The 18,382-nt window shown below is 32.1% G+C and overlaps 1 protein-coding gene and 1 long non-coding RNA gene across 2 annotated transcripts; both read right to left on the reverse strand.

The window, feature by feature from the left end:
* Nucleotides 1–1,524: 1,524 nt before the first annotated feature.
* Nucleotides 1,525–4,804, reverse strand: LOC134273597 (uncharacterized). Its single transcript, XR_009993446.1, has 3 exons — nt 4,665–4,804; nt 4,488–4,584; nt 1,525–1,650 (listed from the first exon to the last, which is right to left on the reverse strand). It is a non-coding gene; the product is annotated as an uncharacterized LOC134273597 (long non-coding RNA).
* A 7,475-nt stretch (nt 4,805–12,279) lies between these two features.
* LOC134273598 (protein amalgam-like) lies at nt 12,280–16,688 on the reverse strand. The gene is made up of 5 exons (XM_062755785.1): nt 16,533–16,688; nt 14,535–14,718; nt 14,060–14,169; nt 13,692–13,865; nt 12,280–13,359 (listed from the first exon to the last, which is right to left on the reverse strand). The coding sequence occupies exons 1-5, from the start codon at nt 16,588–16,590 to the stop codon at nt 13,247–13,249; spliced, it is 639 nt and encodes a 212-aa protein (XP_062611769.1). The 5' UTR covers nt 16,591–16,688; the 3' UTR covers nt 12,280–13,246.
* Between the last annotated feature and the right edge of the window lie 1,694 nt (nt 16,689–18,382).

Consider the following 18,382-nt stretch of genomic DNA (forward strand, 5'->3'; position numbering starts at 1 on the left):
TGAGGCCAACCTACTGACCTAAGTCAATGGAGTCCTTCTATTCATTACTATGTAAAGTTTTGGACACAAATTGTAACCCCACTTTACCACCGGGTCATGATTTGAAAAATATATAAATGTACACAACCCTACAATGTTTCTAAACAAAGAAGACAAATATTTGCTGTTCTTGAAAAGAAAACGTATTTCAATGTAAAACAATTATCTCTTATTGTGGCCCTATTCATACACTGTGGTTATGATTTGAATACTTTTCAGAAAGCATTCACAAAAGATTCCTTTTTTACTAATTTTCAAATTCTTGAGAAAAAGATCTCAAAACTTTTTTCGTATTTCAATGGAAATCTCTGATCCCCTATTGTGACCCTGTCCAGCCTAAAGTTATGTTCTGAAAAATCTAGAACCGCGTATATCCCCTTAGAATGCTCTCACAGAAGTCTCACCTTTTTCTGACCCAGTGGTAATTGGGAAGAAAATTTTATAATGCTTTTCAGATATACTAGTTCTTCATTGCTTAACTTCCATTCCTTGTCGTGATTCCACCCTAGCCCCATTGAAATCACACCTCCTAAAGAAGCTTCAATATAAGATTATACTTACATTTGCTCCAGTGGTTCTTGAGAAGAAGATATTTCTAAATGACTCAATCCTATTTTATTGCTTTTTATTATTCATTCCTGGAAGAGAGCATAGCCCCTCATTTAATTAAGAATTCACACGAAGTTTTCCGTGAACCTTAGAAACATGACTACTGTTGACGTACTTTTCTCCACCGGGTCATAATTCCGCGGAATCTCAATTACCGTTTAATCCGCGGGTTGAAAATTACGATGGTTTCTCAGACTGTCACTGTATGTCTTGCATTTATATTAATTTTGCTTGGACAAATTTCCGCGGAAAATGTGTGACCGCTTACATTGCGTAAATTAATACCACGCGGACAAAAGTACTTCTACAGTATTTAAAGTTACCAGTGTTCTTAGGTACTTGGTAATTTAATTGTTTTTTCTGCTTTGATTCTTGAAAATTTAAGGGAGTTTAAAAGGTGAATGAGGATTTTGAAAAACACTTGACATATTTTTTTTCCAGGAATGTTCTTTTTGTTCTCGCCATGGGGTATTATGTTGTATTCAAAAGGATGGTTAAATATATTCTGTAGGAACGATTATGTATGAAAGTCAGGTAATTTATTAATACATAGACCTTAACTTTGGGTTACAGCATTGATTGCCTTAAGTATTAAACGAAGGAAAAAAATTCCAAAACGAATTTTGTAGGATCATAAAAAAAAATAAGAATAGTTTTCAATAATTACATTTGTAAGATAATTGTTAGATAAAGTTTCTAAATGTTTTATCTACATGAATATACTTAAAAACGAATAATACTCTGTCTAATATGTCCATTCAAACAATAAAAACTAAGAGCAAAGCAAACACAGACCTCTGAAACACCAGAGGTGGGATCGGGTGCCATAAAGGAGTGAACGTCTACGAGCATCCATGAATAATTTTAGCCTTAAGGTAAGTAACCAAAGTGAACTTACCCGGTATTTATTTCCCTCGTCGTGTGCTTCACATGGTAGAATGGCCGGATCTCCCTCCGTGATCGTTATACTTCTATGGATGTATGTTGCAAGTGATTTGGAGACTGATAAAATATATATGTAAGTAAATGATTAACAAGATTTTAAAAAATCGGAAAAAAAATTTATGCATTAACGAAGTAACAAAAATTATCAAATATTATAAAGTAAACCGCAAGTTTTATTTTATCCCTATAGATTTAACAGTGTTCCCAATTCTATGAAGCAAAGATTGAAATCACTTTGAGCCAATACACACGCTATCGAATATGCTACATTATTTTAATACGTGTGTAATGTATTCTCCAGTACATATTCTAGTACGTATCTTATGAGATATTAACTGACGCAGCAATGTGCATTTAGAACCATTTTTATCAACATTGTCAGCAATGCTTGAGCCTATGGGCTACAAGGCGTGGTTCCTACTGTTCATCAGAAAATGTTTTAAAAAGATTTTTATATTTTCTTTAGAAAAAAATTGACCCCCATATTACATGTATTAGGAACGGAAGCAGACAACCAAGGTGGGTATTAACTAAATAAAAGGGAAGGGCCGCCTCTACGTGTATTAAAAGGAGAAGAATTAGTATGATGTAGTTCAATCAACAGCAACACAATTTTAATGAATATCCAACAAAATACGTTATATCGCGACTACCAATGAGTACCTCGCAGTTATCTAACTTACCAGCGCTCTTTTGCGGGGGAGTCGAAAAAAGTCTAATTTCTGGGGCAAATGACATTGTTTACAGTAGTGACAATCAAATGATTCGAACAATTTAATGCCGAAATCACGATGTTTTGCCAGATATTGAACTCCAAATAGTAGATTGTCAAATAAGGAAAGTTTAAAATATTTTATCTGCTTAAAAATTAGCTGCAGATCTGTAGCTCTCCGAAAAAAAAATATTGATAGACCGGAGAGCTACAGAGCCACCCATTGAAAAAACTGTATATTTATTGCGCACATAGAATATAAATAATATATATATATATATATATATATATATATATATATATATATATATATATATATATATATATATATACTGATTTTACACATTCCCTTATAATCTCAAAATATTACTAACCGTGTGTTGATTCCATTTAACATATATATTAACATATTTTTTGACTCTTTCCACAACAAAACATTCCTCATAACTGTTTTAATAGTCCTCCTGGCCCTGATATTGTAAAATCGAACATTTTGCTTATTTATACTGCCATTTTGGTTTCAAAGATATTTTTCGGTCCAAAATGCTTCGTTCAAATGTCAACTACGAGAGAACTTGATAGAGAGAGGAAATATCTTATATTTTTTGCAATTGAGGTAAGAATTTGGAAGAATATGAAAGAATCACTTCCCTTTATGACATGTACCCAAAAAATATGAAAATGTGAAGTGCACTTTTTTGTGCGCAATAAATATACAGTTTTTTCAATGGGTGGATCTGTAGCTCTCCGGTCTATCAATATATATTTTTTCGGAGAGCTACAGATCTGCAGCTACTTAAAAATGTGACGATTTTCAATGAAAATTTAACGAGAAGAGTCCGCTTAATGAAAAATATCGTTTAAAATGTGACAATTTAGGATTGGCTCCTCTCAAAAATATATTAGGCTGGTTCAGCGATTGTTTATAGGTATTCCACCAGGATTTTTTTTACTTATCTGTCCTTATAAATGCTACAATGATCGATCTTGCATTGTATTGAATAGCACATTGCCCCCACCCAACAGACGATTCCCACCTCCTTCGCGTAAGAGTTCCGCTAAGTTAAGTAATCGCGATATCAAGTATTCACCATCGAATCACCATAAACATAACGCTATATTATAGCCAACACTTGCGAGCACTAGAAGCTACATATACTTTGGTTAATTTTATACATTCTTTTACTCGTGTTTGTCGTGTAAAACAAACAAAAAAAGATAGAAAGAGAGTAAACATCTTATTGAAAATTCAGTATTGTAAACATCATTTATGTTTGTTTTGATGGCATTAAAGTTGGGTATGCAGAGACCGGTAAATGTTTTAAGTCATATATATATATATATATATATATATATATATATATATATATATATATATATATATATATATATATATATATAGGTATCTTTTTAAAAAAGAAACACGAAAATATTTACTAAGCTAAACTAAAATAGAAATGCATTTCTATTTTTAATCAAAGATTTACCTGTAAAACTTACCGAGCAGTTTTTTTTTCTGTTTCGTGTAAAATATATATATATATATATATATATATATATATATATATATATATATATATATATATATATATATATATATATATATATATATATATATATGAACAAAATCGTTTGATTATTTGATTACTTTAGATAGCAAGATGTTTTTTGTGTAACCCTATGCGCCTGGCGGCAACAAAAGTTATGGCGAAGGTTAATGTTTGCAGACAAACAGTCAACAAACAGACACATAGACAGGCCAAAAACAATATACGCCCCGGATCTATTGATTCGGGCGCATGAAAATAGGACTTTCAATAACAAAATTTAAATCGATTACGTGTAAAAGATTTTTTTAAAAATTCTTTGAATAACCAATTTAATTATTATCCCATTTAACATTAAAATGATGTAAGTTTCAACTAAAGAAAAGTGAAGTTATTTAAGTTCGAAATTGGGGATTTTTTTTATATTGAACGTAAATAAGATATATATACTTTATATTTACACTCAATCTCGTATTATCATTAATTTTAGCTCATCAGATACGCTATATATAGCTTTCAAGCAAATAATTTTACCTTTTCATATGTTCTACACTATGGCAATCTGACAATTTCAACAACAACAAAATATACTTGGTCTATAATGTTGAAGCTAAACAACAGTTTTTGGAAATCACCTCTCCTTGGACGAGAATTGTCAGTTCCTTTTTTGCCCCACATCCACCAACTATTGCAATGGACAGAGAGGAGACACGTACAGAGGAAAATGACAATCTGCAAAGAATAAAAATCAGTGCTGAAAGGCGATAAAACATTATAATTAACGACTTTTCTTTAGTTAAAAATTAACTTACCGTATAGAAATGCATGATATTCATATAAAGTTCACCAGACCTACGAATCCTACGATTCGGCGGAGAAGTTTTTAAATATTTTTTAAACTGGTTTAATTGGAAATGTCGCATATGCACAAGAGGCTTAAGTATGATAAGTATTTTGTATTTTTTCTTCCGGCTTCTCATTACAGCCATTGAAAATTCAATCTCTTCGTTAAGTAACACTCAAACTAGAAGCAGGAATAAACAATCAACTGTCTGGACCACCACCCCCATCCCACCGCCATGGACTTCTGTACCCCTCCCAATCCGCCCCAAAAGAATTCCTTTCGGTTTGTAAAAGTTGCCCGATGCATGGTTTTAATTATTTTCATGGCAATATTTATATTTAATTTATAATCTTTAACAACTGTGTTATAAAATGATGTTTCACACGGCGGGTGTAACCGGTGGATGGTTGCTTCTCCATGATACCATCTACCTCTATTAGACGGGCCTCATTTTAGAGGTCAGTGTTTTCTTGCTCCCGAGTTGAATTGTTGAATGGACTTTTGAGTTTGGATGCTGTTTTTTATCTTCATTCAGTATTATATGTACCAGTTTGATATAAAATGCCTCATGTCAATTATTCAAAAAACTGATAAAAGCTATTTGAATAAAGGACATATATTCATATCACCTGTTCGATTATGAAAAATATCTAGATAACGAACAGTATTCAAGATCAAAAGTCTATTATAAGAATACAAATCATAACAGACCTCTAAAACATCAGAGGCAGGATCAGATGTAATGGAATGAAACATATGGGGATAACGAACAGTATTCAAGATCAAAGGTCCATAAAACAATACAAAATAGGAGCAGAGCAAACACGGACCTCCGAAACATCAGAGGTGGGATCAGGTGCCATGGAGGAGTGAGCATCCCCTGCCGACCGGTTACACCCGGCGTGTGCTCCTTGTCATGATCGGGAAATAAAGGAAAAATCCGTTGGCAATTAAGTATATAAATAATAGACTAACAATAAGTATGAAAAGCAAAGAGTAAGCATGCCCTGCCGACCGGTGACATCCGCCGTATGATCCTTGTCCGAACAAAGGAAAACATGAGACAATTCAGTGTGTAAATAAAAGCCTAACTTTTAGTATGAAAAAGCCAGTCAGCATTTCACTTAATGATAGATTGTATTAGCTGGCAAGGTAATTGTATCGAGAAAAACGTGCAAAACTATTACTTTAAACAGGAATGTTAATATTCTGTTCATCAACAAGTTCGTTAAAAACTTACTCGCTTTAGGGATTGTTCATACGTAGAACATACTCTTGGATATCGAATCAACTGAAAGATATCAACCCCGTACATAGTTGATAAAGATATATTGCAGCTTAAGTGAGGATATTAATGATTGGAAAGTTGAAATTATCACGTTTTCATAAACCTTTGTTTTTAGATTATCATTAACGAATTATTAAAACTAGTAAAATATACAAACAGATGTGTCAAACTCCGTGATATTCTTTTATTTCACGCTCATTGAGATACATTCCGTCGACATATGAGTGGAGGTAACAAAATTCACGTATTCGAATCTTTTCAATGATTCGAATTTTTGATATCATCTATTCGAACAGGTGATATCACCTATTCAAAAGCTGAAAAGGTGATATCATCGGTCCAAATATGTGATATCACCAGCTGAATTGGTGATATCACCTATTTTATTGGATAATATCACCTGACGTCAGTAAAGTACTAATTAGTGCACCCTTCTAATTTTAATGACCCCATTTAGCCTGTGTTATTTTTATTTAACAGATGAATCATAAAAATTGTCCATTTCTTTGGCCGGAATTCAAAAAAATGTAAGAAAGAAATCTTGATCGTCGTTATCTGTGTACGAGTTATATTTCCTTGACTTAAGACTTCATAACATTGCAAAAAGTTGCACTCGTCTTTTGTCATCGATTCTTTAAATGCTGGTTTATTATGTCTGTGATTGAGATCAAAACGGATAAAATAATCGTGTCTTTGCATTTTTATTAACAAAAAAATAGAATCTTCAAGAGGAATTTTATCGTTTCATAAAAAATCAGACTCGGGGGGGGGGGGGGGGGGGGGGGGGGGTAGCCTGTCCATTTTTTGCAAAGATTCACATAAGGTAGGCATTGTAAAAGGGGGCCTCAATATTATTTTTACATTTAAAAATTACTCTTGCATGTCACGATACCAATATTTTCATTTTCTAAATGTGTTGTTTTATTTGTAATATCGCGCATACGACCCTTAAGTTATTGCTGTTTTCTGAGGGCAATACGATGACACCTGAGGAGTACAATATTCACTGAGCCCGAAGAGCGAATTAAATAACGTACTTCGAAGGTGGCTAACATCTTTTTGACCTAAAAAAAAACAGCAATAACTGTTTTTTATATGATTATGTAATAGCAAACTCCTACAAGACTGTTTTTGCTTTAATTAAAAGATTTGACGAGAAATTTCAACAAAACACATTGCTACAGGAAATATGGATCAGGAATAATTCCTGATATTGACTTGGAAGGTCAAGTGATTATTAAATTGATTGCAATAATTCCTGATATTGACATGGAAGGTCACGTGCAGGTCAATATAACGTAGTATTTTTCTAACATTGTTGGATCTCACCCAATCCGAGAGAGGGAAACTATTCAATCATGTAATAAAATAACTTACTTTCCGTTGTTAGTAATAGTTATTGATTACCTGTCTAGTTTTTTTCAATAATATGAACTAGAAATTGGCTTACGTAATAGTTAGCATAAACGCTGAAACCATATCATCGCTTATAATCATCGTAAAAAAAATATTCTTTCAGGTATGTTCATGTGCTCGATCCACTTCTCTCCTGTGATGATGATTTTATGAGTTTGTAGAAGCCACACCTTATAAATTTTTCATGTTTCATCATTTAGTTAAAAAAAAAATTTCAGAAAAAAAAAGAATATACGTCGTCCTATCGAACCCATTGTCATACCACTACGCCAAAAAAAATATTTCAAAGGTGAAGTCACAAAAAAAGAATATACTTTATTAAACAGTCAATATCTGCTCCATTTACTAGTTTGAAATATATAGATATATTTAATCGTATTCAAGTTCAATTTAAAGTCCGTTAAACAATACAAAACAAGAGCAAAAACGGACTTTCAAAACATCAGAGGTGGAATCAGGTGCTATGGAGGAGTGAGCATCACCTGCCGACCGGTCAAACCCATCGTGTGCTCCTTGTCATGATCGGGAAATTTAAAAAAAAAATATGTCGTCTATTCAGTGTGTAAATAACGGTCTAGCAATTAGTATGAAAACAACAATCAACCTTTGACTTTATGATAAATTGTATTTGCTGACAAGGTCATTGTTTCGACCACAGAACTTATGATGGTCTTAAACGAGACTGCTGATATTCTTGCGTATAGAGTCAACCGAGAGATATAAACCCCTTATGCAGGTGATGAAGGTATTTTCCTGCATGAGTAAGGGAAGTTGACGATTGAAAAGTTAAAGTCATCACATTTATCATAGAGTTTAGTCGTTAGATTACCATTAACATCTTTTTCAAGTAAAATATCCAAATATGAAACAGCTGTGTCAGACTCTGTGGTATTTTTTATTTCAATCTCAACGGGATATATCGTATCGACAAAAGAATGGAAAAAGCCATTCTTCATTGACAATACGTCGTTGATATATCTAAACGTCGAGCTGAAGGTCAAAGTGTTTTTATTCCTCTCACGTATAAGATTTTAGACAAATTCTGCTTCGTATGAATACAAAAATAGGTCTGCTAATAACGGGGTGTAATTGGTACCCATGTGAATTCCAATATCTTGTTGTAAGACATTTTCTCCGAAAAACACATAGATATTGTCAATCAGAAACTCAAGCATCTTTTTGCTGTCAAATCCAGAGTACTTGTGTGTACATTCAGAATATTTTAAAGTAAAATAATGTTGCACATGACCAAATGACAAAAAAGGTAAATACATTTAGGAGTTCCATTTTTTTTTTTTTTTTTTTTTTTGTAAAAGCAGCTGTCAATGATATCAAAAGTCTGGACTTTAATTATCGTGGGGAATGATTGTGTATAAAGTTGAAAAGTCGTAAGTTTTTAATCTGTTGATTTTGATAAACTCTTGTGATTGCAAAATGTCTAAAAGTTCCTTGGAATTTTTAAGTATCCACAGCTGATTTACATCACTCCTTAAATATTTTGTTGCACAGTACTCTTGAAGTTTCTTCTTCACTATTGTTAGTATCTTAGTGAGAAGTAAAGAAATATGATTGGTTGAACAATCACTGAAACCCGCTATGTATATGTCTCTCACACCTTCCCAAAACGTATTTTTTTGCAGCCCCGCCTTTTGATGAACCGATAGCTTAATGATGAAATGAAATCTTTCATCATTTTTTGCTTTTTTTGTCGAACAGAGAAAGAATTGAGGAAAAATGTTTATTAGTAAAAGACGCTAAATTAACAGGTTCTATTCAAAAGTATACATTTTATGGAACGATCGCAAAGCAAAATCTCGAAAATGGTCAAACAGCTAAGAAACGTGGGCTATTTTATTTGATATATATCTTTCTGTGTTGAGGAAATCTATAGGAAAGACTGCTACAGGATTAAGTATCTCGTATTGAAGACGTAATAGTCATGCCCACTTCTTGACAGTTTGGCAGGGGTAACCCCATCTTCTAAATAAGAATTGGAAGTGCTGCTGTGTATATTTGCACCTTTTCAGTAAATTGATGTAAACAATACTTTTATGTGTGTTTTAAATTTATTTTTATTTTAGAATTCTTTGCAAATATTGTATTTGATTTGTTCCCCAAGAGGAATCGATCGCTTTTAAGAGGACAAGACAATTCCATCTTTTGTTTGAGATAATTGCGACTCTTGTATAAGAAAAATGACATAGGGTCTAATATCAATGTTTAACCGGCGCCAAAGGCTGGGTCTGATCAGAATTCGATGCAGATCTTAGAATCAGCTTCCAACTAGTAAGGAAGAAAGAAAGTTTATAATCTGAAACATTGTTATCATTAATATACACATATGATTTATAATATAGATTCTCCTGTACAATTTTAATATGAAAGGAAAAACAAGGTCAGAGGTACAGTGATCAATGAGCTCACTAAATGATATCCCCACCTCCCATATGATTATAATTGCAAGTCCATGTTTGACTGTGGTACACCAGAAATAAATGCCAGATTAAAAAAATAAAATAGGAATTGCACACTGGCATTACGTAATAGAGAATTTGTAAAAGTGTCATTATATTTTATTCAGTAGTATAGGAGGAGTTGTGGATATAGAGGGTATCCATCTCTTATCCGCTACTCATCTTATACCACTGAAAGACATTTCCCACTGGGAGCCTCAGGTTCATTGCTGCAATCTGATTGGTCGATAGTTAGCGTCGCTTTATACGATTACATGTTTTGTAGAGGAGACTGAGAGATAATTTTTAAACCCTCCCACCTCTCCCATTTTTTCTGAAAAAGAATTTTGAGCTATGAGCCTTTGGACCTCACCTTCTGCCACTTACAATGATTTTTCTAGTCATGTATGTTTGCATACAAGTATTTTGGAATATTGTAATTTTGATGTATTATACCACTTACTGTGTTTGCAATTGTTATAGTTACAAAACTTCTAATATACAGGTTTGTTAGTCTAGACTTGTACATTTTGCTAATGCCTGTAAATCTGAATTGGTCTCAAACGGTGTTTGCTTGTCACATTTTGGTTTTTGTATATACTAGCTTGAAATATATCAAGCCTTAATAAACAACAATTTCCACACATACATGTGTTAAGTTATAGTATTCTAGGTTACTGTTCATTTAATTTTTGCTGGAAAGAGGAAGCATAAATTAAGACATTTATTGAGACTTTCACAGAGTCTTTGTAATATTGTGCCATTGTGATCTTTTATTTTAATTTTTGATCCCACATATATATATTTTGGGGTTTCCCATAGCAAAACACGGACACTAGCATTCTTTCTATGATATTGTAGGGTATACCCATCTCTTATCCGCAACTCTTTCTAAACCACTGAATAAAATTTTATTATACAGATTCTTTATCAGATAATGCTAATGAGCACTATCTATTTTACTTTTTGAACTGACACTTATATCGGGTCTCCCAGAGCACATTATGAGGAGTATCATTTTTATTGAGCATATAATGAATGAATGAATATAATTCATTATATATTGTGACCATATACTGTCACAAGATATGCCAGTGCAAATTATTTAAAGGGACATGGACACAATTATAGCCAAAATTATCAAAGAACGGAGGTGTACAAGGCGAAGACAATTCCCCGTTCTGAGAAAAGTAATTTCTCAATTCTAAAAGTTCCTGAGAGGTTATAGTTTTCAAGAATTATATTATTAATATAATCCTTTACACATTTAATTCCTTATTTCATTGAATTTTTTATTTATTATTTTTTTGTTTTTCACTCCGGTTTAAAGACATGTAAAAACAAACAAACAAAAAAGGCTTCATGCATGCTTCAAACTCTCTCTCTCTTTCTCTCTCTCTCTCTCTCCATAGAACAGGTTTTGCTCAAGACCGAAAGCGTTAACCACTACGCTACGAAGAATACGTTTTATAGAAGACTGTCAGTGTTTAAATAAAGGATTTTGTTGAAGTACACAAATTTTTCAGAAGTGTTCGATTTTCATATAGAATGGGTTCAGATTCCAATTTTTGGAACCATGAAACAGATTTTACACTTACGTTTCCGTCATTTAAGCGGAAATGAAAAATGGAGACTGGACCCATTCATGTTCAAAATTGCTTTTTATGGCTATAGTAAACCCATTTTCCACTAACTGTCAACTTTGAATACAATATTATCACATAATAAGTCGTTCAGAAAAATAAAATATTAGATTGTTTTGGAAGATCACATTACTGAAAACTGAATTTTAGAAAAAAAATAACATTTCCGTAAATTTTGAAAAATTGAGAAATATATTATCTAAGAGGAAGGGATTATCCACGCCAATTACGTCCTCTTTCTTTATTTTTCCATCTGTATCTGTTTACAATACTTAACTAAGGCATTTTTAACGATTAGAATTTTTTTTAATTTCTGTTTTCGAGGTACAAGACGAACAGTTTTCTTTGTAGCTTTCCGCAGACTTACCAAGAAAAGTCAAGACATCATATATTAAAAAAAATCAAATTAAAAAGAAAAACTTCATAGAAATATAATAAAAAAAAACGAATATTGATCATTTATATTGCTAAATTGTTTTTCATTCTTCTACGTCATAATGAATTTGACTTGATTTGCCCATCATACAAAAAGGGCATTGATAGGGAGGGTTCTTCAGGATGAGGACGCGCGGTTAACTTAATTTATCATCCTTAAGTTAGAAATTTGAGCATTTTATCAATTATTTGATGCACCAGAAATTGTGGTTAAAACGTAACATTGATCATAGAAAGTCCTCGCTGGTGGCCAATTTGGTTATTGCAGGAACAAATTGTTCTGCAATGGGGGTAATCAACTGATGAAGGAAGCTATCAAAGACCAGATGGCTAAGACATGGCTGGAGATTTGCTTTCTTTTTGTTGCTTTAACATTAAACACAAAGTTCTCATACAGGAACATTTACTCTTCTTATTAACAAACAAACGTTATATATGTAAATGTACAAAAAAAGTTATACACACTCGTAAATGGATTACAAAAGATAATATTAATTGACATTATGAAACAGAAAAATAAACAGAATACCCAATTAATTATAATGCTGCAAGGAATTAAATATAATTTTGACATTGTAATACATAATACATATGTAAGACGACTTCAGATATGACGTATCAGGCGCCATGTTAGATGACTCCTACGTCAACCTTAAAGGTTTTCTATCATTTCTTACAAATGCTCTTTTATTTATATTAAGAATGTATTTGAATATTAATGAATGCTTCAGTACAATACATCCTCCTCTTACACATGTAGTAGATAAAGCGATGCATACTTGGATTTTATTTATGATTACTCTACAATTTCAATCTTATATATGTAGCATTCATTTCTTCAAATATTTTATGAATGCCATGCAATGAACGCATATAAATTTTGGTATATAATTATTATGTTTTTCTTGTCATTGGGATGGGTTTTGAACAAAGAAATTCATACCAATAGCTTGCCAAAAATGCAAGCCATTCTAACTATAATATAATATAACAGTTGATATATGGAATACTACTCACATAATGGGATATCGAGCATAATGTATATACATCATAACAGTTAATTGGAATGCATTGCATTAGCAAAAGATAGTCACTTCAAACACACGCCATTATTCACTGACCAGGATTCATCAAGATCCACTTGGCTACCCAACAACAGGTGGTTCCGCTTCTTAAACTAAACGTTGTATTCGTTGATTACTTTGTCAGCAGAAAATAAATTCCATTATAGGTCACATACCTCAGTTAATCCATTTCATTTAAATATTTTTTGGCTTTTTACTTTGATTTAATTTTGTTACAAACACCATCTTTATTACGTTACTCTCCACATCGAACACACCCGTGCTAACGAAATGATAATTATCTCTGTCCAGAGAACAGCTTGTGGGATACCTTGACCATTTCTGTCATCTCGTGGCCTCAAACCTTCAACATAAAAAAGTGTAATACAGAGATTAGTGTGCCATGGCATCCAGTAAAAAGCCTGAATAATGTAACATGCATTTATAAAACTGTACTTCTGTAATAGAATAACAACACACCGGGCTCCTTCTCACATAAACCCAACAACAATGCGATCATATGGGAAAATGTTCCCTTTTTAGCTTGACCTCTTTTTTAGTAATTCTGTATATATTTTCTTTGTAAGCCTGGCTCTTAGGCGTCAGCTTTTATTAGTATACTAATTTGATTTTTTTAAATAAAATGTTTAACTGCTCAACAGTATGAATATTTAATGCATCTGTACAAAGACATACCTTTTTGTCTGCCAATTTTACTGAAGTCGAATATTTTTGTGTCACCGTTACCTTGTTCTCTGACTTGTGACACAGTTTCTGGGTGAGTTCTTTTAGCTGGGTCGGAATATGTGAGCACCTGTGTTGTTGAAGTAAGGCTACTTGATCTAGGTTTTTGGGTCGGGTCCATCAACACTACAAATCAACATTTAGTACAATTAAGTCTGTTTAAAGACGACTTAATCACGTTTTTTTATTTTCTCTTACTCTCAAAATACTGTGATTTTTTACAAACAAAATATGTTGATGAACTTATATCTTATGATTATATGACATTCATAAATAATATTTTTGATTTATCGTAGGTAGGAGATCAATTAAAGGCATACCGTCCAGATACATTGATCTTTCGCTTCTTCCATATTTATTGTGCGCTTCACATGTATATTTCCCATAATCCTCCTCACCAATATTTAAAATCCTCAATGAGAGGGTGACTCTGTCAAATTATACAATTATTACACACTATTACGAGAAAAATCCAATTCTCCAAGCATAGAGCATAAATATTTCAGTAATATTTAATACCTAATGATAAAAAAACAAATTCCAATATTAATACGCTATCAAAACAATGATAAAAACAGTTTTGCAGACGAAATATCATTTTGGTTCGCAGCAGAAATTGTCATTTTAGTTATCTTTGTCAATATCATTTAAAACTATATTCTTGTTCTAAATTGTCATATTATTAAAACACAAAAATGAATAAAACTGTGTTTTCCTAAAACTAGTGAATGAGAAATATAATCTACTAAACATATATACATATCAAACAATGGCGATGTCAGTTAAGTGTTGTACCTCATCTTGTCTTCCCTGTACATTTCTGTGCGGTAGTTCCGTCCACTCTGCTGATCAAATTCGCGATCTCCAAATTTCCAGACATTGACGCCCAGGGGCGATGCGGACACGTCACATTGTAGAATTGTCTCCCTTCCTACTCTCTGCGACTGTCTGTCGTTAATAAGGCTAACTTCCGGTGGAACTGTAACAAGAAGGCCAGAACATTTTAGTGAAAGATTAATATGTCATATACTACCCTGACATTTGTAAAAACCCTTGTTATACATTTATTACTGTAAATATCTATTTCAAATTTTATCATTGGTTTATTTAGTCTTTTTGTATGGCAAGTCAAAATTTGCAATATTTGATCTTTTCTATTTGTATTGTAGATATTTCCAATTGTATTTTAATTTTTCATTTGTCTTGTATGATTTTTCATTTGTGTTGAATAATTTTCATTTGTATTCAATTATTTTTCATGTGCATTGTACACAGGCGTGGATCCAGGAATTGAAGTTAGAGGGGGCGCCAAAAGTAGGCAAGGGGTCTGGAAGCCCCCGGAAGCTCCTGGATTCTAGAGATTTTGTAGGGTAAAAATGAGGTCTACCGAGTAGACATATTTACATTTTCTAGACAAAACTGTGATTTACGTTAACTTTGACAATTTTAGGGGGCGCCCCCCCCCCTCTTAAATCCGCCACTGATATATTTTGCATTTCTATAATGATTTTTATGATTTTTATTTGTATTCTATAATTTTCCATTTATATTGTGTAATTTTTTTTTATTTGTATCTTACTTGTATTATTTTTATTTGTATTCTATAACTTAAATTTGTATTCTGTAATTTTTCCGTTTGTATTAACATATAGTTCTTTTCACTTATAACTTAAATTTTGTTTTATTCTTTATTTGTATTGAATTATTTATTAATTTTATAACATAATTTTTTATTTCAATTGTATCCAAGGATTGTTCATTGTTTTCATTACGAAGGGTATCATTGGTCAATATTAGCCTGTATCGTGTTGAAAATGACCGATTTGTTCCGGGTTCTTTTGAATTTAGCTAACTAAGCTTCTACATGTATCTATCTGCGTACATGTTATATCGAGGAAAGCTATTTATGTTAAAAGGGGGCGCTGTCAGATGACAAATAAATAATCTTAGAAATGTTTGAGAAAATAAATAATTTGATCTTGACTGGTTGCACCTCAGCCACCAACCCCATAAGAAATGGAGTATTTTTGGTTTGAGTAGAATTTTTTCTTCATCTTATCTTATTATACCCCCCGAATTAACTTAGCATCCAAGCAAATACAATTAGAGGAGTCCAGCTCGCTAGAACACTTTACTACAAAAGAGACAAAAACTTGACCCAATAAATCCTTCGTAACAAAAAGAAGAAGAATTCCTGAGATAAAATAAAAATGAAAATTTATCGAAATAAGAAATTATAGAATATGAAAAAAAATATACAATGCAAATGGAAAATATAGAATACAAAAATAATAGAATTATATACAATACAAAATATACAATGCAAAAGAATTTTTTACCTTACAAATGGAAAATATAGAGTGCAAATACATTTTAAATACAATCCAGATAGGAAATTATAGAATGCAAATGGAAAATTGCACAATCCTAATAGAAAATTATACAAAAAAAATGGTAAAATATAGAATATAAATAAGAATTATATAATAAAAATGAAAATCATAGAATACAAATAAAAATTATATGATGCAAATGGAAAATTATACAAATGGAAAAGATCGAAATTGCGACGTTTTGTATGCCATATTGTTGAAAATCCACATATTGAATACCAAATATATAACCTTCTCTCCTGTATATATTCAAGATTGTAACAGTCAAATTAAAATTCAATAAAAAGAGAAAAGACAAATACCGTATTGCAGATTTTTTTAAAGTCTAAAAATATCATTCTTTATGATTTATTTTTTGTCATTATTGAGTCAACTTTGTTAATGTAGAGGTAGTCATTACAATGTACGTCCACTTTGATGGTGTGTTGTACTGCCGCCTTCACCCCGTTGTCGGCCATACACTCGTACTCCCCGCCACAATGGCGTGAAATATTCTTAATGATCAACGTGTCTCCCACATCTCCCACTCCTGTTGTAAGAAATTAACATGTATTAGCTTCCTTTTCCTTACATGTTACAAAATGTTTTGTCAGCGAGAAGCCCAAAAGCACAACCAAAGCGTACAGTTGTCTCTTCATGAATGAAAAAATATTTGGAACAATAAACATTGTGTGCTTTCAAAAAAAATTTTAAATCGTTAATGGAACAATAAACTTATTGTGTGATAACCATGATCATTGTGTTATAAATCCTCTCTCATTAATGTTTACTAGTAACCTGAGAAACCTCATCAAATACATACAATGGAGATTGTTACTAGATATTAAGTCATAGAAAAACATTTTACTTCTAACCAATTTATAAATAATAAATCACATAATGCCATTTGAAAGACAATCTTCAATCAATTTAGAGATTTGGTTCTGTAAATCAATTCTTACATACAATCAATGACTGCTGGACCATCTACACAATAATTCGTGATTTATTTCAAATCATCTTTGCACTGCTGTATTATTTTTTGTAAAAGAGGCTTATATCTATAAATGAACAAAATCACTACTTGGTACTCATATTTTAATTCAACAGTGAATTGTTAGTCTGTACTGAAAAATGACAGTTTCTTGTGTTAAAACAACAAATTATTTTATAGGCTAATCTTTTGCAGTATTTTAATAGTAAGGAAACACAGAATTTCAAAAAAATACATGAGAAAAGTTGACTGAAAAAGATAAAGCGGTTGGTTATGCTGACGAGTTGTTGTTAGATATATTTTTAAACGTAAAATGTTATCCAGATTTTAGCCAACTCAAACCAGGCTCCATAGTTTTCAAGAAAAATTACGTTTACACAAAATGGGCATTTTTACAAATTAATGGCTCCATTGTGTTTCTTCAGAATTTTTTAACATAAGAATTTCTTACCTAGTTCCATGTAAATCTACTGCACCCTCGCAATGCTAAGGGTCCTGAGTCAACACGTTACAGTTAGACCCCTTGAATTTTTCATTCAGAATTCATGGACTGAGTGAAGATTTTCGGAAAAATTACAAACCTTGATTGTTTTTTCTTTTCCTTAAACCAATCATACATGTATTAAGCAATTCTCTGATAAACAACTTGTAACACGTCCATTTGAATCCTTCTTGTTTACATTATCTAACTGTTTATAAAAAACTTTCGTTTTATTGGTGCTTCTCAATGACAGAAGCAAGACCACAAATATCTAATGAAATATGACATAGGTCCAAAATAAGCTGTTGCCTCAGGACCCCTGGCATTTCTATGGTGAAAATACTGTTACCAGATCTACCTACTGGACCATGAGTTAAATAGCTGTATATCTACACTGCCTCAAGAAACTTTCACAGAATTCAACTTTTCTGGTCAAGGTTCTTAAGAAGAGTTTTCTGATTGACCCCTCCTTACTCCGACATCCATGATTTGAAAACAATAGAATCTACCTTTTATCTTGAGACTTTAAACAGGTATTATCTTTTCACATTCAGTTCTTTTAGGGTAAAGATTTTTAAAATTTTATTTTTTCATTAATTTTTTATTTTGAACTTCTATCCTTCATTATGGCCCGACCTTTCCCCGGGTCAATGTTTCTCTCTGGAAGCTTTCACAAAAAGCTTTATCATCTTCTGTAGTCAAGAAATTCTTCAAATTTCAAAACATTTTATATACATTTATTCTTAAGTAAAAAATGTATTTCTTATTGAGAGGCCTGACGCCACCTTACTCCAGA

Source organism: Saccostrea cucullata, unplaced genomic scaffold (assembly GCF_032062105.1).
Source record: "Saccostrea cucullata isolate Sc308-1 unplaced genomic scaffold, CSIRO_AGI_Scuc_v1 ctg5014, whole genome shotgun sequence".
In the NCBI taxonomy this organism is placed as follows: domain Eukaryota; kingdom Metazoa; phylum Mollusca; class Bivalvia; order Ostreida; family Ostreidae; genus Saccostrea; species Saccostrea cuccullata.

Coding starts and splice junctions, on each gene's coding strand:
- LOC134273598 (XM_062755785.1), bottom strand. CDS start 16,590: ATGGCCGACAACGGGGTGAAGGCGGCAGTACAACACACCATCAAAGTG. Junction 14,719..16,532: donor CATCAAAGTGGACGTACATT/GTAATGACTACC, acceptor TTCTTGTTACAG/TTCCACCGGAAGTTAGCCTT. Junction 13,866..14,059: donor AAGATCAATGTATCTGGACG/GTATGCCTTTAA, acceptor GTTGATTTGTAG/TGTTGATGGACCCGACCCAA.